Here is a 21,223-nt window from a genome sequence, read left to right on the forward strand (position 1 = left end):
CCGGGTCGTGCACCGAGCAAAAAGTCATGCTAATAGCATGACTCTAGATTATTGTAACAGCACTTCGTCGCATTACGAGCTCGGCGAGCACTCGTTGGCCGGTGAGCAGTCGGGTGCTTTTGGGGTTATCGATCGCTCCTGATCTTGTTTTACGCCTGCACCATGTGGCCTTGGAGACCAAAGCCGAAATGTTCGGGACTGTGCTCGTTGCTGACGGAAATCTTGCTTGCGGAAGGGGGACAAGATTTCAATGGCACCTTGCCATGTACTGACGTTCATTGGCTAGTTCCCGGCGGAGCTCCCTCCCAAGCAAGGATCTTAAGTCATAGTGACGAGATGGTCGGACACGTCGGTGTGATGCCGCATGATTCCAAGGCGGCGATGGTCGTGAACGACCTAGATGCCCAGTGCTCTTTTGGCTTGCACCGCAAGAAACCCCGCGATAGCTGCACACCTGGCAACTTCCATTGACGGGTGTTTAAGGTTGCTGGTCTTGCAATCGGGGACGTATGCAGCGTCAGCCTGACCCTCGGAAGTATCCCTCAAGCTGGCCTTGAAGAGATTCAATGCAAGTACGGTGTTTAGTACTTAGCTTGTGCGTGCGTAGCTCTCAACGGCCTCTGATGGAGTTCGAATAGGCAACAGACGTTCCACTGTCGCTGGCTGGCTGTAAATACTGTTCAACACGGATTTTGTATTTTAGTCGATATGCTGTCCAGAACGGTGATACGTGGACGGCACCTTGTATCTCCCAGGAACTCACTGAGGCCCTCACGTCAGGCAGGGCCCAACAGCACTTCTCAGTCACGATCTCATGTTTATACTGGATGAGGTCCCTTTCTGCCCCATTTGCAATTGTGCCTCGACATACCCCGACGTCCGATCTTCTGATTGACAAGTGACGACGAAAACTAACGCAAGATTGACACATACGTGTCAGAACTTGTTGCAAAGAAAGAGCCTCAGGCGCCAAGGCCAAGAGCTGGGTATGGCTTCAGGCTGCGTTGTTTAGCTCTGGACTTTATGTCATAGTAACATTCCGCCACCCAACTTCAGTCCATGGGCTTTGCTTATTCTTCTGCCCCGGCCGCTCAGGAGTACAAGCTCCCCTCGTTAGGACGCCCCTTGACAATGTGCCTTGTGCCCCAAAACTTTTAGGAGAGGCCATACTGTGCAATGTCATATGGGGACTCGGCCCACCGTGGCGGACGACCATGTAAATGCACTGTCTGCGGCGAGACTTTGCTCAAACATACGATCGCGTCCGCCACGAAGGGCCATGGTAAGTCGGGACCCCTGCAGATGAGCACCAACTATCTGCCCGGTAACGACTCACCCCTAGCTGGGACCTGTGAACGTCACCATATAGTACATCTCTTAGTATTGTTAGGGATTTTGTGGTCTGGACAAGAGACATACAATAGATACGGGAAGGGCTTGCACCGTCGCATTAAACTCCCGCACATCATTGCCTAAATCACACATGTGGCAGGCTGTCATGCCACCTTCGAGAGCACTTTAACAATGCGTGTCAGACAGCCGGGCGACAAAGTTGCGTTCTCTCGTGTTAATGCGAAAAAGGGAAAGGGGAGACGGAGCGGGGAATTCATCTCGACTGCTGTTGTAGTGGCTCGGGTATTTATAGCTGGACAAACTCCCACGACTCAAGCAATCTTTTCCTAAATTACCATAGGAGAAGCACAGTCACACAAAGACAGCTTAACCACATCTTTCTTTTTAGACCCCCAATATGAAGTTCCTTGTCGCCATCTTGACCCTGGCTGCCGGCCTGGCCATTGCCGAGCCCATAGGCGCTGCTGAGAATCCCGAGACCCAACAGTGCCTCGTAAGCCATCTTCATAGTTTGAACTAGACCTCTTCTCTGCCTGGGGCTAATACAACTTCTTGTCCAGAAACTCGGCGCCAGGTGCCAGCCAAATGGTAGCCTCGTAAAGACTCCTTGATATCTCTACGAAAGATACGAGGAATCGGCACGCTAACAGACCTTTGCGATCCCTAGGGTCACTGCTGCAGCAATTTCTGCCTCAAGCGCCCCGGCGAACGAGTCGTAAGTAGACACCGGCAATGGGGTCCGACATAGATAGCCGCGTTTAGTTTCTCCGCCTGGATCGCTATCTAACAAATTATAGGGTCACTGTCACAGGCGATAAGCATTTCGTCCTTTACTTGGGCCAGGGTCGAAATGCCACGCAAACGAGCAGCTTGCGCTCAATTCATTCTTGGTTCTATAGCGAAGGAGAGAGCTGTAGCCGTTGTATGGAGTTCTCTGCAAGAGTTTAAGCTCGGCCGGCTATCAGCGGTTTTCTGTCGTTTATATATAAATAAATGACCATTATCAAGGGCAACGGCTTAGGCGTCCGTGTATTCAGGATTGCAGAGAACAAGCCTCGTCTTTTATAGATCATTGCGTAGTAAGTAAGTAACCTTATAGGTCCAGAAGACCCAGACTAAAGAGTCTAGGTTCCGGGCTTTAAAATCGAGTAGTACTATTCGTAGAGCCGGTTTTCTCTAGCTATAAAGCCGTCTCTGTGTTTACTCTGCCTCGGGAGCATGGTCCAGTCTCTCTGGCCCTGAAAGTGGCTGTGGCACCTTTGGTGGTGATTGCAGCGGTGGCAAAGTCACAGCTGAAGCATAGAGAGCCATTAGACGGGGCACATCCATATGCGCTGCACCGGTATCCTACGAGAAACGCTTCCACTGACATTCAACATTGACTAGAGCTTCCAACGTTGGTACGTGTGCATCTGGAAATGCCAACATCCAGGGCACAGTGACCACGTGAAGATCGCCCGATAGCGTATTCAGCTTTTCTGGGAAGCCTTGCTCGATTGAATGTGTTTGGGGTCGATTCAGCCTCGCGCCCGGACGCTTGGCACCTGGGAATACGTGAGGCTAACCACGCACCCAGCATGGTCAGGCGACCTAGCCAACCCTCGAGTATCCCGCCTACTTAAGATGGAGAGCCCCATCTTCTTTTTGCGAAAATCATTACGAATTCTTGTGGTGCACTACAGAGATTCTGTGCAGTGACGCAGCGTCCTTACCTCCTACCACTACGGAAGCACAAACCCAAGACGGCCGACATGTGCTGGCCGTCACAGCGCAGGCGGAGACAATATGAAGAGCCGCCTGTCGATATCATCGCGTACATGAACTATCCCCGCCCTGTGTGGGTCCCGGATAACAGCGGAAAGCTGCGAAAAAGACGCAACAACTCGCGAGGCTGGTGGAATTCTGGCGGGGGAGGAGGAGGGGGGTCTTACGGGGGCGACGGTGGGGGACATCACGGCGGCGGCGACGGGGGCGGCGGTGGGGGTGGTGACGGCGGAGGAGGCGGCGGGGGCGGAGGCGATGGTGGCTGTTGACCCATATGGCTGTTAGAGCTTCAAGGGGGATTGACTATCGTGGCGTATAAAAGCTGCACGGTAGACCTGGTTTGCGAATATCGAATGAGGACTGCACCCATGACGCTGGGACGGGAGACAGAAGTGCTGCTGGAGGCGTCGAAGCCTCATTCACAATTGGAGTAGCACACCACCCCAAGCACAAGTCCCAAAAACGCGAAAGAAACATCTCTCAGAGTAATTTGACCGCATGAGACTGCTTTGCCTGAGAATCATCCTCCGAAATTGAACTGCCCCAAGCCCTTGACAATTGCTTCTTCGGTCCTGGCTCTCAGAGCTGCAATGTCCACAGCGGACCGTCTTTTCAGCATAGCTTTGTTCGCAAGCTCAAATGGCGCCAGCAAATCGGTCAAGCTGCGAAGCTTTTCGAGAGTCACCATGCCTTTGATGTCGCTCGGCCGGATCGCTCCATGTTTCAGGAGGGCAGCGTCCCACGCCTTGGCCAGTTCCCACGCCTCGCGCTCCTCCTCACTGGCGCTGTCCGCGGCTAAATTGTCATGGAAATGGCCAGACAAGATGGCGTTCTGCAGCCCCTCGGAGTAAATGGGCCGCGTGGTGCCCATCAAGTCAACAAGTGAGGTAAAAAATTCCTCACAGGGATGCCCGACACCAGCCCAATCGAAGTCAAGAATCGCAGAAATGCGATTTGTTTCGGTGTCGAAGAGCATGTTGTTCAAGGCTGCTTCCATCAGTACAGACCACCCAGGGCTAGGCGAGTCACCTACTAAAGTCTTTGTGAAGAAGAACCAGGCTCGTCGCGTCCACTTCTGCATCGCGGAGGGTGCTAGAAAGTCCAGAGACGATGAAGTCTTCCACCATATTTCGTAGTCCATTGGCAGTCCAACCGCCGATTACCTCGCTCTCGTCTGCCTCCTTCAGCTTTCCCTGCATATTGAACGCCCAAGACTCCGCAAAGTGTTTCCAAGGGCCGCCTTTCATCTCTTGCAAGGTTCCCTGACCGGACATAACTTGCCCGTTGTTGCCAATGGTCAGGCCGCCATGGCATGTAACATTAGGGGGTAGCTTCACCCCCTGAATAGCAGAGAATATGGCTGCGACTTTCTCAACGATGTTGAGCTTCTCCTCCAAGGGAACGGCGCTGAAATGCTCATCTAGCGGTACTCCAGTTTTGTACTCCATGATCGTCCATCCGAAGCCTGCTTCGTCTTTAGGTGACGTAGGGGTGGCCGCTTTCCAGGCATAGACTGCCGGAACTAGGCCAGCATGGTCATTGCCTAGCTGGGCCAACGCAGCGCGTACAAGATGCATCGACGCAACCTCGTTTTGGACACGATTGGTATTGTTCATGCCCTCAGCTCTCGCATTGCTCAGCCGCACAACAACGGCCTCAACCCCTTCCGCAGCAGGCATAACGGTGCATGGCTGCTGGCCGTGCACCGCTCTCATAAAAGACTCCGCAGTCGCGGGTGAAGTGAGAACTGCCTTGTAAATAAAATTGTTAAACGGAAAGGGGCAATTCTTGTCATACCCCAGAGGAGTAATCTCATTGCCCTGGAAATCACGGGTGCATTAGCGCTTGACGTTCGCAAACACCGGCTACTGTGCAGGTCGTGGCTGGCAATGAACGTCAATGTCAGGCCGCGAGCCATCAGTACAAACCTCCAAGCCGAATGCGGAAAGGATTTCTCGGACGAGGTCCATACGTCGATCGAATCCTTCGTGATTCATGGTGACTAGTCTGGGCAAGAATTGTGACGTGTACAAGTGTTGCAAGTGTTGTTTTCCAGTGATGGACGAAAGGAAGGAAAAGAACAAGACGAAATGAAGGAGAATCAGTTCTTATTTGTTGGTCCGGCATGCTTTCGCTGGCTCTATTGCTGCATGCAGGCGGGCGAGGGGCTACATCCACCTTCCAGATGGGGGTGACACGTCATTTAATAAGGAGAGTGGGGTGTCCCCGTAAGCCAATGTGTGGTGATATCTTCCAAAACCGCACCAACAGCAAGGATGGCTCCCTCAAAGCCTAATCATTGCCATTACCAGCCTGTCTCACGGTACGAAGGACTTCGTAGGACCGCTGGTAACCTCCAGATTCCAGATTCAGCATCGGAACTTATGACTTTGCCGTTCATTGTTCATGTATCACAACATGTAGTCGCGTGAGTGCTGCGCACGGCTCGCGGCGCCGTCGGTGGGCAGGGAGCGCGATGCTACCCGGAACGAGGGGGTGACGACCTATCTGGACCGCGAGGCATTTTCATGGTGAGATTAATGTTCCAAGACTGTAGAATGTCTTGTATAACTCCAATGTCCTTGGCAACCCTCGCGGCTCGACCCCAGACGCTCCTGACATCACCTCGCGGGAGGTGGAGATGTCTAGTAGTTCCCATGGCTCTTGCAGCATGCAGGAAGACTATACAATGTGCAAGAGGAGGAGCTAATGGCTTCAGAAAACCGGTTGGCCACTGCGCATACAACCGTCGAGCGGCGCCGCAACCATACAGGCCCGCGGCATCCAAGCCAACTTGCATGAATCAAGTTGCACGGATGCTACGGATGAGCGCCTGATCGAAGCATACCGTCTGCCGGACCGGATCGCGAAGCTTGAAGGGGATGTTTTTTATGTCATTCCTCGGTTCAGATACCATCATGCACGGGCCGTTGCACCCAGCCCGACAGGTCGTGTATAGGTTGTGTACATGTAACGTCGGGTCGACGCGCCTGAGCCTTTCACCCGTGTGGGACGGCCCAGAGCACGACACGTACGACAACAAACAGACGAAGAAAGATGCGTGTCGACCAAAACTGGTGACCAGATGCAGCTTGTCGCATAGCCACTTACTACGTGCGACTAGTGCGAATCCGCGTTTTGCTGAGATTCGGCAACTGGTCACGGAAATGGAACAGACGGAGCCTGAATTGCTCATAGACCCTGCCTTCTTCACAGAATTGCGGATCCGCCTCCGCGACCGAATTGAACATGTGGAAATTCTTCCCAAAAAGATGCGTGCAACCAACGAGCTTAGCTGCTTTCGCTATGCAGCTGTCGTATACGCCAAGCCTGACAGCAGGCAGCAGCCTTTGGAGGTTCAAAATATTGACGAAGACCAATGGACCGACTTCACGAATCAAGGGATGACTCGCGACTCACTATCAGAGCTTCTACGGGGCTGGAACAGCTCATCGCCCGTCGCAATAAGCAACATTCCGAATCGTAAACTCAGTCTGGAGCGCCAGATCGTGGATCTGCTCAGCGTTCAGGACCCCGACAGCATCAATGATACAGAGTGGCTCTCGTCTTTGTATGAATCAGCCCAACGTAGCCCATCGCTCTCAGCAATGGACTTGGCTGATCTCGCTCAAGAGATTGGATGGGAGGTACAACTCAGTTGGGCTCGACAGCACTCGCAGCGGGGGGGCCTGGACGCCATTTTTCATAAAGCCCGCTCAGTCAACGGCAGGGGCAGGCACTTGTTTCTGTTTCCTAGTGATGGTAGTAGCCGGCCGCTTCACTCGCTAAGCAGTCATCCCTTAAGGCGAACACTACGACGAAAGACTCGAAAGAAGATTCAAAAGGCGCTTGAGGATGAGTTACCTACTCATATAGCTCCGGAGGTAGTCATATGGGATGGTGCGCTTCCCACCAATGACGGAGACCCAACATATCGGGAACTTGAGAAGTATTTATCGACCAAGGACGACCACTGCAACTCTATCGACCCAGATTCTTCTGCAAAGCCATCGGTCGTCAAAGAAGAGCATCACCGCGACAACATTGAGGCGCTGTGTGTGCATACGCCTAGTTCTACAATTGCTTGTGGAGCCTGGGCCCTTGTCATTGCAAAGATGACGAATCTGGACAATGTTGAGTTCGGCGCCGTGATCACCGAGTCCGCTGCTTCCGCCCGCCTTGGCCAGGAGGGCTTGGCGTCTAGAGCCATTACAGCCAGCATCGATGTGAGTGGTCATCAAAAAGTCAATAAATACCTGGACAGTGTCCAGAAGCGAGTGATCGCAGCCAATTCGCCTCAGCAGAATGGACGGGAAAGACCAAACAAAGGATCCAACATAGTTCAGCAACACGAACACATCCCACACCAGCAATCGCTTCTTATAAACCCACCGCCGTTGCATGATGTCCAGTGTTGCAATGAGCAAGCACCAGGCCAATGTTGTGCCGTGGAGCTTTGTATGGATATTGGCCGTCACGAAATCACTGTCAACACCTTCTTCCGCTCGAAAGAGGTCCACCCATTCGCGGCACAGCAATTTCCAGGTCTAGTCGAGTTTGTAGCGGATCAACTGAGGCATGCACGTCCTGATCGGACGTTGGTAGAGATAAAGACGACATCAAATGACCACATCGACACGATCTGGAATTGGAACCGCTGTGTTCTACCCCCCATCAATAGATGCGTCCACGACATGATCGAAGAGATAGTACGATCTCAACCCAAAATGCTACTGCCATATCTGCTTGGGACGGCGAATTGACATATGGGGAACTGGATGAAAAGGCCTCAAAGCTAGCATCCAAACTCGTCTCCCTGGGAGTCGAACGTGGGGTAATGGTGCCCCTATGCTTCGAGAAGTCTATATGGACAACTATAGCTATATTGGGTGTCATGAAGGCAGGAGGGGCCTTCCTGGTACTTGATCCTTTGGTCCCGGAGGAGCGCCTTCAGTCGATCGTCGCGCAAACGAACGCCAGATTGTTACTTTCTTCTACAACTCACCAGTCTCTCAGCTCTCGGCTCGACGACAGGGCTGCTGTCTTTGTTGCAAACTCACAGTCCCTATGCCTCATTGATACTCTCAGACCACACAGCCCCATTCAACAGCCAGTGCCGTCCTCAATCATATACGTCATCTTTACATCTGGTAGCACAGGGACACCCAAGGGTGTCAAGATCACCCATGCAAACCTAGCGTCGGCTATTCACTACCAACGCGACGTTCAATATATCTCCAGGGAGTCTAGAGTCTTCGAATTCTCATCCTATAGCTTTGATGCGTGCGTCTATAACATCACGAGGACGTTGGTGGAAGGTGGTTGTCTTTGCGTGCCTAGTGAGGACGACCGGCAGAACAACATTGCGGCGAGCCTCATTTCTGCACGTGCCAGCGTTTTCGAAGTCACTCCGTCTCTTCTCCGAATTCTGGACCCAAATAGTCTTCCAGACTTACAGACCCTCGTTTGCTCAGGGGAGCAACTCCAGGTTCACGATATCGAGCCATAGTGGGGAAAAGTGCGTATACTCAACAGTTACGGACCCTCCGAGTGCACTCCAGCTAGTACTTTCAACGATATTTCTACAAATCCGGAAGAAGTTACGCGCATCGGAAGGGGGTACGGTCTTGTGACCTGGGTTGCAGATCCAGACGATGTCGATCGCCTAGCGCCGCTTGGTTGTGTGGGAGAGCTTCTTCTCGAGGGTCCTCTCGTAGGTCCGGGCTATCTCAATCTTCCGGAGCAAACGGCTGCCAATTTTGTCCAGGACCCTAAATGGCTTCTCCAGGGTGCAAGTGGCGTGCCCGGGCGACATGGGCGGCTTTACGAGACAGGCGATTTGGTCCGATATAACGAGGACGGAAGCCTAACCTTCGTTGGCCGAAAGGACGTCCAAGTCAATATTCGAGGACAGCGGGTTGAGCTAGGAGAAATTGAATGCGCTGTGAAGAGGTGCATACCGGAAGTGGAACAGGTTGTGGTTGAGGTTTTCACCTCTGGCAGGAATGCCAGCTCTGTTCTGTCCAGCACGGCGATAAGAGCACGGGAGCCGACGAGCTGAAGCTATCCCATGTTCCCTCTGACATGGAAGAGAGGTTGATCGAGTACCTGCCATGCTACATGGTGCCAAGCATCATCATCTCCATGCCGGAATTGCCAATGACGGCCTCGGGCAAAACAGACCGCCGCCAATTAAGGGAGCTTGGCAAGTTGCTCTCAGATCAACAAAGAGACAAGACCACGGCACGGGAGATGAAACGCCACCTGTGCTCAGACATGGAACAACAGCTGCGACGGATATGGAGCGCAGTGCTCGGCCAGGACGAGGGGTCTATTGGTTTGGACGATCGCTTCTTGGACCTTGGGGGCGATTCCATAGCTGCGATGCAGGTGTCGTTGGCGGCTCGTGCAACGTCCATTGATATCCGCACTGTTGACGTTCTTCGAGAAAAGACGATATCCAATCTCGCCGCAAATCTGATGAGCCCATGCGCAAGCCCCAGAATGACTTCGACGGCTTCAGTCCCAGCAAGTCATGGGCTGGGTACTACATCTGACACCACAGTCGACAACATTCCCAGCAAGGTTCTTTAGAGTGCAGAATCTGGCTCAGTATTCAAGCAATATATCCTATGGAAGGTCTGTGGCTCCAGGCGGGTGCGTATGATACTGTGAAAGCCGCTTTACCGGCGGAGTTGAGCACTGTATGCCAGACATCCGTCAGGTGGTAGCGTACTTCTCATCCCGCGACGCTCAAGAAATGTTCCGAAGCTCCGGCCTGTGGATGCAAACTGAAGACGTATTAATGACGCTACGAAGCAACCCCAGGGCACGATCTCTTGACCTCTTTCGCCAGCCCCGGCAGGCCAGGACAGCGCGCAGATTTCCGTGATGCGTAAAGCGCATTGAATACGTGGGAGAGACGAATATGAACTCCGTCATGTCCTGCCAAGTGAGCGCTACAGGCGCTGCCGGCGCCTCGCTATCACACTCAGCTGGACCTGGGGAAGGTAATCTCTGGTGATTCCCCCCAGCCGCCGTGGCTTTCACCCCGACAGCGCGGGCACAGAGGACAAGCTGTAGAGTATTCATTGCAGTCATGATCATATAGCTGGTATCAATCTCAGGTTGTGCGCTCCCCCTTTCAACGCCTCTTGACACGACATGGCCAAGCTGCCTGTTACCATTCACCACAGCTCCCGTCCTTTGGCCAGAATATTGTCGCAGCGCCTGACGCGCGACATCCGGGAGCTTTGCGGCAGTCATCGTTAGCACGTGTCCATGAAAACCTCATCGGGTGTCAAAGAAATTCGAAACCCACCGTGCGATGTCCCTGTCAGCGACGTGCTTCTCCTGCGCAGAGCCGCGCCCTCTGGTGAACCGTACCGCAAGGAATATCATGTTCGCCAGCACCGCAAGCGCTGATGCGCCGAACACAATTTGGCAAAACGTCGAATACGCCGACAAGAACATTTTTCCTTCGTCGTCGAAGAGATGTAGGTTTGTGGCTAGGAGAGCGTTCAAAAAAAAATGCTCCAGCGTAGACGAAGATGTTGTGATGGCTGGGCCTGGGCGGAGGAGGCCAAGAATGTATTGTCGTGGCCGCCATTCCATTGTTGGGCCGTGGTGGAGGGCCGCCGTCAATGGGCAACGGGGTCACGACTCACGGACGCATGTCGGCGCAGCTGAGCAGGGAAGGCTTCTGCAAGTGGTCGACAAGGCCGACATGTGAACAAGCCACCAGAGCCTCATCTACATCATGGTGGTCGCACAGCGTTCCATGTCTTGGCCTGGTGCAACTTGAGGTTGACAAGAAGCCGGCAGAGAGGCAACGACATTAAGGGAGGGCTTCTTGATCATATTGGACCCTGGAGGTCACAGTGGGTGCCAGCTATATTGTACTTCGTACAGGGCCGGCTTTTTGCCCCGCAGTCACCGGTGGTTGGGCTTTTTGGCGCAAGAGTTGTCCCTATAACGTAAGAACCGTGGTGCGCTTGGCCTGTCGAGGTGAGACGGCAGTGGCACAGGAGCCGGCATCGTGAGGGTCAAGCTGACGCTCTCATGACTAAGTCATTGTCATATGACATCGCGATCGGCTGCCCGTCTGATATCAGGGTTCAGCTGCTGGTAATCAGTCGCCGTGATAGCCCCCGGTTGATGTTGATGGAAATGCGTCATCTCTTGCGCCCACGTCACCGTTGTATTGCCGCCGGGAATTGCCCATCCTATTGTTCCAAGTTTCGCAGGGCAACGATGAATGTTGTCACCAACAGGTTCCGAGGATCTAGCTCCCGCATAGACAGAGTGAGATTTGTCTCTAGTATCGCCTACCGCCGCGCCAAGCTTCCCCTCCATTACCCCATGTTACCGTAATTGGCCGTCCAAGCCCTGGACCATGGTTTCGTCTCATCCAAGGCTGCCCAGCCCAATAGCCCAAGAAGGTGATACGCCACCCCGCGTTTACCCATCGTCGACCCGCGACTCCGGAGTCCGGTCTCCCAGTGTGGGACCCCCGTCCTGGGCCCTGATTGATGCCCGCACAACGTCTTGGTGGGCGTCTCCAACGGGAGGGGGGGGCAACTACCGTGTCATGACACGCGGGGCCTGACACGCTCCCGGGGCGCCGTCAGAGGTCCGAGCGGAGCAGCGCAAGCGTGGGCTCGCTACCAGGAATCGGCCGAAAGGAGATGCCAACCATAAAGTCTGTTCCGTTTCTCCGGATTTGAGACGCGCAGCTACGGCGTCGGCCTACTTTGGGCTTATCCGCGTGGAGCGGGGTGACGATTACGACGACATCAAGGGGAGGGTGCGGGGAGCTGATAAGAGGCTCCATGTCTTCACGCGGTTGCATGCTGCCTTGCCCCTGCATCCTCGTGCAACATTCTTGCAAGCAACCGTCCACTTTTTCAACGTAATTCTTGTCATACATCAGACCAACCACAAGCCAATCGGTCTACATCAACAGGTCAACATGGCTACCAAATCGTGGGAGGAGCGGGTCGCGGACAAGAAGAGCCGCCTGGACAAGACCATTCCGGCGGAATGGCGAATCAACACCCAGCCGACCGGCAACTCTTTCATGTCCATTCCCAAGGAGAGCGGGATCCTGAGCGATGATGAGCTTGCCATCACAGAGTCCAACGCGACCGACCTCGTCCGTAAGCTGGCTGACGGACAGCTCACCTCTGTCGCGGTGACGACCGCCTTCTGCAAGAGGGCCGCTCTGGCACAACAACTGGTGCGACTAGGAGCCACTTCCCTTCCTAGCCTGGGAAGATACTAATACATGCTCAGCTCAATTGCAACCTCGAATTCTTCCCCGACATGGCCCTCGCCCAGGCAAAGAGCCTCGATGACTACTACGCCCAGCACAAGAAGCCGATTGGGCCGCTCCACGGCCTACCCATCTCACTCAAAGATCAGCTTCGCATCAAGGTAAGTCCCGGCCAAGACAGGCTTACTTGTAAAACGCCATTTGACTCATTCATCAGGGCCTCGAATGCACCATGGGCTACGTCGCCTGGATCGGCAAGTTCGACACGGAGGACTCGGTGCTCGTCGCGCTTCTGCGCAAGGCCGGCGCCGTATTCTACGTCAAGACGAGCGTCCCGCAGAGCCTAATGGTCTGCGAGACTCTCAACAACATCATTGGCAGGACGGTCAACCCGCGCAACAAGAACTGGTCGTGTGGAGGCAGCTCAGGCGGCGAGGGGGCCATCGTGGGGTTCCGGGGGGGTGTCATTGGTGTAGGCACCGATATTGGTACACTGCCTCTCCCTTCTAACTGGCGCCGAGTGAAGGTATAGGGCTGATACTCTATGCAGGCGGCTCCATTCGTGTCCCTTCGGCTTTCAACAACCTTTTCGGCCTGCGTCCAAGCCATGGCCGCCTGCCGTATGCCGAGATGGCGAACAGCATGGAGGGACAAGAGACGATCCACAGCGTGTGCGGGCCAATGTGTCACACTATCGACGATCTTCGACTATTCACGACCTCGGTCCTGGCGCAACTGCCATGGCAGTACGACGCCAAGGTCATTCCCATGCCCTGGCGGCCGGCCGAGGAGGAGAGCATCCGGCGCAAAGTAGCCTCTGGCGGCCTGACCCTAGGCTTCTACTCCTGCGACGGAAATGTACTTTGCTCCCATTGCCACCCAAAATGGTGCCTTGCTAACGGTGCTGTTCAACCAGGTTCTGCCTCACCCTCCTATCCTGCGAGCCGTAGACACGGTGGTCACCAAGGCCAAGGAAGCCGGTCATACCGTTGTATCGTGGGAGCCTTACAAGCACCCATATGCAGTCGATCTCGCCAACAGAATTTACGCCGCCGACGGTGGCTCCGTAGGTTTCTCCTTGATGCACTCAACCGCTCGAATTTACTGACGCCCGCCGTACAAACAGGACGTATTCACCACACTCAAGGAGTCCGGCGAGCCTGCCATCCCCAACTTCAGCGACCTCATCAACCCGACCCTGCCCAAGCTTGACATCAACCGCACTTGGGACGCCAACCTTGAGAAGTGGCGCTATCAGAACGAGTACCTGGCGAAATTGCGCGGGCTAGAAGAGAAGCTTGGCCGCGAGGTTGATGCCATTATCGCGCCCATCACGCCCACTGCCGCTGTCCGCCACAACCGCTTCAAATACTACGGCTATGCCACCGCCATCAACGTGCTCGACTTTACGAGCGTCGTGGTGCCTGTCACCTTTGCCGACAAGAATGTGGACCTAAAGAATGCCTCGTTTGAACCGCTTACGGAGATGGACAGGATCGTCCAAGCAGAGTGTGAGTTTTCACCCGTTCGTTTTACTGGATGCATGACATGTGAGGCTGACTGGAATAGATGATGCGGAGGCGTACGACGGCGCGCCTGTCGCAGTCCAGATTATCGGGCGGAGGTTGACAGAGGAGAAGACCATCGCAATTGCCGAGGAGCTGGCCAAGTTGCTGGGTACGAGCAAATCCTGAAGGATGCGGCATTGTATATCAGTGTCGTGAGTGATCTAGTTGTAGGGACTTTGATCAAATGGCAAATTAAATGCAGCTAAATACCGTTGAAGTATTAAGCGCCCGTGCTATCGATCTTTCGTGTTGTAGCGTCCTCAGGGGGGTCTCTTGCTCGAGATGGGCGGCTGTGGAGTCCAGCGCCGCACAAGCTTGCGTAGGTGTTTTAAGGTGAGCACCAGAGCCGAAGATACTCGACGAGACGATAGTTGACCCGGGCTTCGGGGAGGCCATCTATTTCAGTGCGGCATTGAGAGCGCGTGGGAACGATGCAGAAACAGATGAATGGTGCTGCGGACAATCTGCGCAGCGGAGCCCGACTGCAGCGAGCGACATCGAGAGTGTTTTACAAGTCGCCCAATTATAACATGCTCAGGGCCGTACTAGCAGTTGCCGGCATGCACACCGATGCCACCTCAGCTTCAATATTAGCTCGTTTGGCCATGTCGTGTCTACCACGACCCTCAAACGCTCACCGTATACATCAAGCAAATAATCAGTTCCATGATGTACTAGCTTGCCAGATCTCATGGGACTGGAGAGGCGGCACGAAGCGGCGCTTGCTGCCAGTCCACCCTGATGGCTCATGCAATGCTGCCATTCCGCTGCGGCTGGTCACCGAAACTCTCTTTTTCTTGAAGCAAACCGTAGGGGGTCTCCGTATCGACATTGATGCAGTCGTAGCTGAGTTTTAGACAGGCGCTGTGCGGCTGCGTTCTGCTACGCCATATGCCACTTCGAGTGCTCCTTGTAACGTCATGGAGACATGTACTGCATGGCGCTCGGATCACGAGCATGAATGCGCCATTTGGTATCTGACCCTTGACTATTGCAACGCGACCGACAGTGTTTGAGACTCGGTGACTTCATGTCGTGACAAGGTGCCTCGCATCGTAGATGATTAAAGCCCTCGGTCGCACACGCGTCCCTTGCTATGTCGACTACGTTCATGTCTGATCGCAGGCAAACGACTACAGCGGCATCAACCTCTGTTCCACCACGTTCAGCGCGTTCACATCATCATGCCTGTCCCGGCACGATTCGTCTCGCGAGCATGTCCTGTGCTCCATGGACACCGCCGGTACGAGTCTGGGAGAAGACACTCATTCTCCACGTCACGCCAGAGCGAACTGGCATCTTGGCCGTGCACTGCTACTCCGTCGCCCCACGAGATCCTCGGGGTCAAGCCTGGGCAGGCCTACTCGAAGGAGAATTTCCATCGCCTGGTCAAACTCTACCACCCGGACATGTACGATGCGTCGGTAGAGCGGGCCATTCCCCGCGCCGTCGGCCTGGAGCGGTATCGTCTTGTCATTGCAGCGCACAACATCCTGAGCGACCCACAGAAGCGGCGGCTTTATGAGACTTGCAACGAGGGATGGGGCTCAGGCCACCGGCCAGCAGCATCGCAGCGTGCAGGTTCATGGGATCGGGAGGCAAGTACGACGACGAATAACAATACCGAGCCGCCGAGCGCTATGCGTCAAAAGCCAATTCATACCTCTAATGCCACCTTTGCCATGGTCCTGTTGGCGTTGGCCATGTTGGGCGCCGTGTTGCAAGTCAAGCGCCTTCGATCCAATGGGGAGAGGCAGAGAATGTTGCAAATCGTGCTTCAAGATGCCATAATGGAGGAGCTTCAGGCCTGGGCCAGCATATTAGACGGCCAGTCGCGCGATGACCGCATCCTGGCGTTTCTGGCGAGGAGGCACGGCGTGCCGCAGCAGCTTGAACGATGGACCTCGAGGCATGCTTCATGCTCGGACAAGGAAACTCTCCGATCCGTTGCCCCTGCCGCAGACGACTAGACGCGAAGTAAATTATAGAATTATAGTATGACTTATGATAAAGAATGACCAGGTATGCACATGCATGCGGAAAACTTGGCGAACCGCGACAACAGGTTCTCGCGCGCACCACCTGTATGTTACTTCAGTATCCAGCTGGCTTCGTGCAGTCCGACAGATCGGCTTTTGGGTCCGACCCAGGGACCTAAGAGAAATGGTTAGCAGCGGCGCATGTTCAAAGACTTATAGACGCAGTTACCTTATGGACGACGGCGTACGGGTCCCAGTGGGCGTTGACGTGCGGGGCGTACTCGACCGCGTTCATCCAGCCATCGACATGCTTATCATTTTTGCCGTACAAGTGCGACAGGAACGCATACGCCATGTCCATTCCTTTGATCGCATCAGAATTGCATCTCTGAGTAGTCATTCTCGGATTCTGGGCCTCATGCTCACCTGCAGCCACTCCAGAGCTGGTCCAGACCTTGCCGTCCTCAACCCATCGGGCGACCGGCACCCACGTAATGTTCTTGCCGTGGCTCGTAACCCAAGCCCAGGCACCTTTATTTGTTGTCGCCCTACGGCCCTCCAAGACGCCAGCCTTGGCCAGGCTTACGGCGCCGGTGCACACGCTCAACAGGTAGTCGACCTGGTTGGCGCGGCGCCGGATGAAGTCCTCGACCGAAGTGTTGTTGTTCTGCTCGAGCGCGACGTTCCCTTTGCCGCCAGGAACGAGCACGATGTCGAGAGCGGGGGCGTTGGCAAAGGAGTGCGTCGCGTGAATGGTTGGTTGGAGCATGTATCCAAAGTCCTGAGGCTCCGTCCCGTTGCCAACCTTGATGGGAGGACTGCCGGCGCTCACGGGACCGGGCTTCTCGGCGATGACGGAGAGTGACATTTTATAAGACCGGGAGATCTGGAAGACGCCAAGTCAGCCACTGCTTGGATGCTCGGCGTCGAGTCGTTCAGAGGGAAAGGGACTCACGCCAAAGAACATCTCCAAGGGGCCAAACACGTCGAGAGGCTCGAAGCCTGGAAATACAACCTGCTCATCAATTAATACAACCTCACAGCTACTACTTGCCGCAAGTCGCGGATAGGGAACATACTATGCCGAGAGAAATCGTTCTTTTTGAATTGACCTGTTGGTCCGCGGTGCGCCCAGATGATGCACACTGCACCGTCGCCAGGCCAGCGAGGGCGAGCAACACCGAGAACATATGCATTGCGTCTGAAAGTCAGGTTGCGGCTCTTTTTGAATCGTTGAGTCCCAAGTATGTCGAGCTCGGTGTAACTATAGCGAACCTGGCTTTCATATTGTTCTGGGCTCCATGGATTTATATACATGTAGCGCTCCGTGCCTCCCCGCTCCACAACCATACTTCCCAGTTCTCCACGTCGTGGTCGGGTCAGATTGATCCGCAAAGAAACGACAAATAGCGCTTCAAGAAACGCTATCAGCTCAATATATGGATGAATGAACACTGATTTTGTTGCTTCATACGGGATAAAACGAGATCATGTGAGGCCCATGGATCGACTTACATGGCATGATGACGGCTTGGGGCACGGCACGGGGCTTCCCCAATACGTTCAGGCGCCGTGCAGCACACTCAAAGTGGTAATATGCTCATTTGCTCTCATCCATATGACGATTCCAGTGTCGGCTCCATCTCACGCGGGTATAAAGCAGGCCGTTGCCAGATACAGTTGGGTGTCGTCATCGTACCTCTTGCATGCGGCGTGGCATCAACGGGTGCTTCGGTGCCAAGCTAGTGAGATGGGTGCCGCATTGTGACAGCTCCCTCTGGCTGCTTTCTCGACAACTCCGAACCATCCGTCGTAAGGACTTTCCAGTCGAAGTGGGCTGACATGCTTATGAGGGCCGTCGGTCCGGCGAGCACCGTCGAGGAAGTACGCCGGCCGATCATCCACAAGAGACACCCTTTACCTTACGAGTATGCTATGATCGAGTCACTGATATTAAAACAAGTCATGTGACAGGAGCTGGAAGTGATTAACGAGCAGTTGTGCACCCATCAATATTGTGCGATTTGAGATGTCTGACAATGATAGTGGACTTGTGTGACTCGGGACTGGGATCCCCCAGCCTTTGAGAGCTTGTCAATCTCCCTATTAGGAAAGGGTGAGCCACTTCGTGCTCATGTGCAATGAGACTTAAAGTCCAAGGTTCTTAAGAAGACGTATTCGGCAGCACTTCCATCGTTTATACATATCTTACTAGCTTTGACGAATTAGCGGACCAAGATGAGCTACGCCAGCGATGGCAAGTAGCGTCGCTGGGTAATGACGACCCGGTGGGGGAGCCTCCATGAGGCACAACATGGGATGAGACGCTGACCCCATCACTCTTCGTCATGGCATGGTCGTCGAGAAAACAGAGGGCGAGACAAGAGTTGAATACATGGCATCTCAATCGTCGATTACGATCGACAATCATGCGGAAGGCTGTCTACATGCAGCGGGTTACAAACAGCAGGCTTTCCAGCTTATTTGACAGCATTGTACCATGGTGAGCACCGAAACTCTTGCGAGTCATTTTCGTCCGAGCTGCTCCATATTACCATCCGTCATCCATTATCCCGCCATAGTACACATCAGGCTGTAAGTTGAGAGGACCGACTCCGACACTACTTTACAGAGCCAAGGCAGCGCCCAGGACGGCGGCCACGATGCCACCGACAGGGCCAGCGTTGGCGCCAGCGGTGCTGGTGGGCGCAGCAGAGCTCGAGGAGCCAGAGGCGGCGCCGGACCGCGAGGCGGTGCCCGTAACGGCGGGAGAGGTCTTGGAGCCGCTGGCGGTGGCGGTCATCGTGGCAGAGCCGGACTCGGTGCCAGTCGCGGAGCCGCTGGCGCTCTCCGAAGCGGTGGCGGAGCCCGTCGCCGTGGTCGAGCCGGAGCCGGACGCGGTGCCGGTGGCGGAGCCGGAGGCAGTATGAGAGCCAGTGGCGGAAGAAGAGGAGCCCGTCGCGGAGGAGCCCGTCGCGGATCCCGTCGCCGAGGCCGAGCCCGAGCCGGTGGCCGAGCCAGTCTGGGTGCCGGCGGCAGCGCAAGCAGCGCTGGCGGCGGACTGGGCCTTGGCAATTTCGTCAGGCTTGCATTTGCTTAGGATGCAGGGCCCGACGATGGTTAGCAGCTGCTTCTGCGCGTCGGGCTTGCAAGCGCAAGCAACATCCTCAAGCTTGCAGCCAACCTTGGGGATGGCCTCCTTGATGCACGGAATCTATAAGGCCAGGGCGCGAACGCCAGGCGTCAGCACGCAACGAACAGTGATACGCTCGATTGGGGGTCGGTGCGGCGTACAGCACACTCGGGCTGGCCAGATAGGTTCTGGGCGGCGACGAGGCCGGCGACGGCGAGGGTGACGAATGTGGCCTTCATTTTGAACGACTGCGAGCTGTGACTGAGAGATTGAAGTATGTATGTACACGGCGTTGCTGGTCGGCACGGCTATTAGTATGGCGTGTAGTAGTACTAGGTAGCGAGAGGTCGAGAGATTCAGGCGAGCAGCGAGGTGGAAGGGGGAAAAGGAGAATGCAGGAGGGGATCAATGCATGACAGGGCGTCTTTATTATTTGTTTGTTTGGGACAAGCAGCGAGTGGGTGGCTGGAGCTCGAGAGCGCCTCAACTCTCCCAGCTTCCTCCTTCCCCCCTTCCTCCCCAAACTGGGCTGGGCTGCACTGGCTGATGAGCTAGCCAACGGGGGGCACAGGCCACGAACGAAAAAGCTCGAGACAGCTAGAGCTTCCCTGCAGGTGGCTTTTCCGGCCCTGGTTTCGGACGGTACCTCTGGGTAGGGTACGACCTGAGACCCTGAACCACCTGGGTACCCGCCACGAGGTGTGTGGACTGGACTGGACTGGGGCTTGGGGCTTGGGCTTGGGGGGGAGGCGAGAGGAGGAGCTTGAGGGCAACATCAAATGGAGCTGCACGGCAAACACGGACCACAGCCGCCGCCGAGCTCATCTGTCTGTCGCACCGCCCCCCTCGATTGCATTGCCGCCGCCGCCGACGCCGCCGCCACTGGGTTGGGCCACGTTGAATCGCGTCGGGGGCCCCCTCTCTCTCTTTTCTTGTCTGCCCAAAGCAAGTTGCCAAAAGCAGGCTTGCACTTTACGGGGCACAGCCACTAACACTCGGGCGGCGGCGGCGGCGGCGGCGGCGTTGGTGGTGGTGAGAGAGAGGCGAGGGAACAAGCGGCACGGGTGCGAGGGGCGACGATCCGAATGGCTTCATCGGGCATGTCTCTGGGGGCATCAATCCCGCAAGGAGACGTCATCTGGGCCAGCCTTTCCTTTGTACTGTACAAGCTGCTAACGTAGTGCCTACTCTTAGTGGCAGAGCGGTAGTTAGTTGGGTTCCGTCCAGGCACCAGACTACGCAGCTGCCCACTGTTTTCCATCCTGTCGTCCGCACACGCTACGCGGGGAAAGAGATGATGGATGGCTGGATGGCTGGATGGATGGCGGTGGCTTGCAGCTGCGTCCCTGTCACAGCCATCCAGTTCCTCGTTTCCAACGCGCCTTGTCCGCGTTGGGGACCCCCCCTAGCTCGCCTAGCTACTTCAAGCCTCGCTGAAAGGGGAATCCTTGATCCTCTCAAGTCAGCCCCCCGCCGCCAGCGCGTCGCAAGATGTCTCGAGCCGCTCGATGGGTGGAGAAGACGAGGCAGTCGACTGATAATTGAACTGCTGCACCTGAGGCTTAAAAACAGCAAGCAGGTCATGGCCCATCCAAGATTGACATTAGCAGAGCAAGGAGAACGTGGTGACCTGTAGAGTTTTTACACGCACAGTTGAGGGTCGGGATACGCGTCGCCATTGACCTGACCCATGTTTGCAGGTGAAGCCCCAGCAAAAGCCCATCCACACATATCCCAGCAGCAGGGGGTAGCACCGCAACTTTCGAGGGCTCTCTCCCCCTCTGCCTGGCCTGTCTTGCAGGTGGATGGGTAACTCTGCCGCCACACGAGTGCCGCTCGACCCGGTTCACCAACACGACACGCATCGAGTAACCAAGTACTGTCGCCGATTCGACACTATCTCCGGCCATTCGTGTTGGCCGTGCGGGCGGTCGAGGCAGGCAATGCGATTCAGTGATTCCGCATCCGTTGCACCTGTCCTGCTGTGCGAAATGCATACCAGCATGTCGTCTGACTGACGAGAGGTGCTCATGGTTTCAGGTGCTTTCCCTGCAGAGTAATAACCAGTCTACATGTTACACCTCGAATGTGACCCGGCAGATGTTTTGGTTGACCTGCAGAGAGGCAAAATATGATAGAGGGGCCTCCCTAT

General features: G+C 55.2%; 6 protein-coding genes across 7 annotated transcripts; 2 read left to right on the plus strand and 4 right to left on the minus strand.

The window, feature by feature from the left end:
• Nucleotides 1-3,596: 3,596 nt before the first annotated feature.
• On the minus strand, nt 3,597-5,264 carry JDV02_002063 (uncharacterized protein). Of its 2 annotated transcripts, XM_047983049.1 has the most exons (3): nt 4,915-5,264; nt 4,151-4,864; nt 3,597-4,104 (listed from the first exon to the last, which is right to left on the minus strand). In XM_047983049.1, exons 1-3 carry the CDS (start codon nt 5,033-5,035, stop codon nt 3,638-3,640), a joined length of 1,302 nt encoding a protein of 433 aa, XP_047839019.1. In that variant the 5' UTR covers nt 5,036-5,264; the 3' UTR covers nt 3,597-3,637. The 2 variants fall into 2 exon arrangements, with proteins under 2 accessions (XP_047839019.1, XP_047839018.1); XM_047983048.1 differs by having other exon boundaries at nt 4,151-5,264.
• Nucleotides 5,265-10,206: 4,942 nt separating this feature from the next.
• JDV02_002064 (uncharacterized protein) lies at nt 10,207-10,731 on the minus strand (the record flags this gene model as incomplete). The annotated part of the gene is made up of 2 exons (XM_047983050.1): nt 10,207-10,368; nt 10,439-10,731. The coding sequence occupies 2 exons, from the start codon at nt 10,729-10,731 to the stop codon at nt 10,305-10,307; spliced, it is 357 nt and encodes a 118-aa protein (XP_047839020.1). The 3' UTR covers nt 10,207-10,304.
• A 1,262-nt stretch (nt 10,732-11,993) lies between these two features.
• AMD2 (Amidase) lies at nt 11,994-14,130 on the plus strand. The gene is made up of 7 exons (XM_047983051.1): nt 11,994-12,355; nt 12,412-12,552; nt 12,609-12,879; nt 12,942-13,249; nt 13,308-13,457; nt 13,518-13,902; nt 13,961-14,130. The coding sequence occupies exons 1-7, from the start codon at nt 12,089-12,091 to the stop codon at nt 14,083-14,085; spliced, it is 1,647 nt and encodes a 548-aa protein (XP_047839021.1). The 5' UTR covers nt 11,994-12,088; the 3' UTR covers nt 14,086-14,130.
• Nucleotides 12,320-17,205, minus strand: JDV02_002067 (uncharacterized protein). Its single transcript, XM_047983053.1, has 3 exons — nt 17,018-17,205; nt 16,894-16,953; nt 12,320-16,824 (listed from the first exon to the last, which is right to left on the minus strand). The coding sequence occupies exons 1-3, from the start codon at nt 17,132-17,134 to the stop codon at nt 16,144-16,146; spliced, it is 858 nt and encodes a 285-aa protein (XP_047839022.1). The 5' UTR covers nt 17,135-17,205; the 3' UTR covers nt 12,320-16,143.
• On the plus strand, nt 15,073-15,982 carry JDV02_002066 (uncharacterized protein). Its single transcript, XM_047983052.1, has one exon. It carries the CDS (start codon nt 15,144-15,146, stop codon nt 15,927-15,929), a length of 786 nt encoding a protein of 261 aa, XP_047839023.1. The 5' UTR covers nt 15,073-15,143; the 3' UTR covers nt 15,930-15,982.
• Nucleotides 17,206-18,283: 1,078 nt separating the features above from the next.
• JDV02_002068 (uncharacterized protein) lies at nt 18,284-19,752 on the minus strand. Its single transcript, XM_047983054.1, has 2 exons — nt 19,233-19,752; nt 18,284-19,152 (listed from the first exon to the last, which is right to left on the minus strand). The coding sequence occupies exons 1-2, from the start codon at nt 19,308-19,310 to the stop codon at nt 18,565-18,567; spliced, it is 666 nt and encodes a 221-aa protein (XP_047839024.1). The 5' UTR covers nt 19,311-19,752; the 3' UTR covers nt 18,284-18,564.
• Nucleotides 19,753-21,223: the final 1,471 nt, after the last annotated feature.

Source organism: Purpureocillium takamizusanense, chromosome 2 (assembly GCF_022605165.1).
Source record: "Purpureocillium takamizusanense chromosome 2, complete sequence".
Lineage (NCBI taxonomy): Eukaryota > Fungi > Ascomycota > Sordariomycetes > Hypocreales > Ophiocordycipitaceae > Purpureocillium > Purpureocillium takamizusanense.

What these genes read in the sequence shown, in the direction of transcription:
- JDV02_002063 (XM_047983049.1), bottom strand. Translation starts at nt 5,035, where the DNA reads ATGGCTCGCGGCCTGACATTGACGTTCATTGCCAGCCACGACCTGCAC. An exon ending in AATGAGATTACTCCTCTGGG is followed by an intron (nt 4,865 to 4,914) that starts GTATGACAAGAA and finishes TTTACAAGGCAG; the next exon opens with TTCTCACTTCACCCGCGACT. An exon ending in TCTTCTTCACAAAGACTTTA is followed by an intron (nt 4,105 to 4,150) that starts GTAGGTGACTCG and finishes TGATGGAAGCAG; the next exon opens with CCTTGAACAACATGCTCTTC.
- AMD2 (XM_047983051.1), top strand. Translation starts at nt 12,089, where the DNA reads ATGGCTACCAAATCGTGGGAGGAGCGGGTCGCGGACAAGAAGAGCCGC. An exon ending in ACGCCGCCGACGGTGGCTCC is followed by an intron (nt 13,458 to 13,517) that starts GTAGGTTTCTCC and finishes CCGTACAAACAG; the next exon opens with GACGTATTCACCACACTCAA. An exon ending in CAGGATCGTCCAAGCAGAGT is followed by an intron (nt 13,903 to 13,960) that starts GTGAGTTTTCAC and finishes TGACTGGAATAG; the next exon opens with ATGATGCGGAGGCGTACGAC.
- JDV02_002066 (XM_047983052.1), top strand. Translation starts at nt 15,144, where the DNA reads ATGCCTGTCCCGGCACGATTCGTCTCGCGAGCATGTCCTGTGCTCCAT.
- JDV02_002067 (XM_047983053.1), bottom strand. Translation starts at nt 17,134, where the DNA reads ATGCATATGTTCTCGGTGTTGCTCGCCCTCGCTGGCCTGGCGACGGTG. An exon ending in GAACGATTTCTCTCGGCATA is followed by an intron (nt 16,954 to 17,017) that starts GTATGTTCCCTA and finishes ATTGATGAGCAG; the next exon opens with GTTGTATTTCCAGGCTTCGA. An exon ending in CCTTGGAGATGTTCTTTGGC is followed by an intron (nt 16,825 to 16,893) that starts GTGAGTCCCTTT and finishes GGCGTCTTCCAG; the next exon opens with ATCTCCCGGTCTTATAAAAT.
- JDV02_002068 (XM_047983054.1), bottom strand. Translation starts at nt 19,310, where the DNA reads ATGAAGGCCACATTCGTCACCCTCGCCGTCGCCGGCCTCGTCGCCGCC. An exon ending in CTGGCCAGCCCGAGTGTGCT is followed by an intron (nt 19,153 to 19,232) that starts GTACGCCGCACC and finishes CTGGCCTTATAG; the next exon opens with ATTCCGTGCATCAAGGAGGC.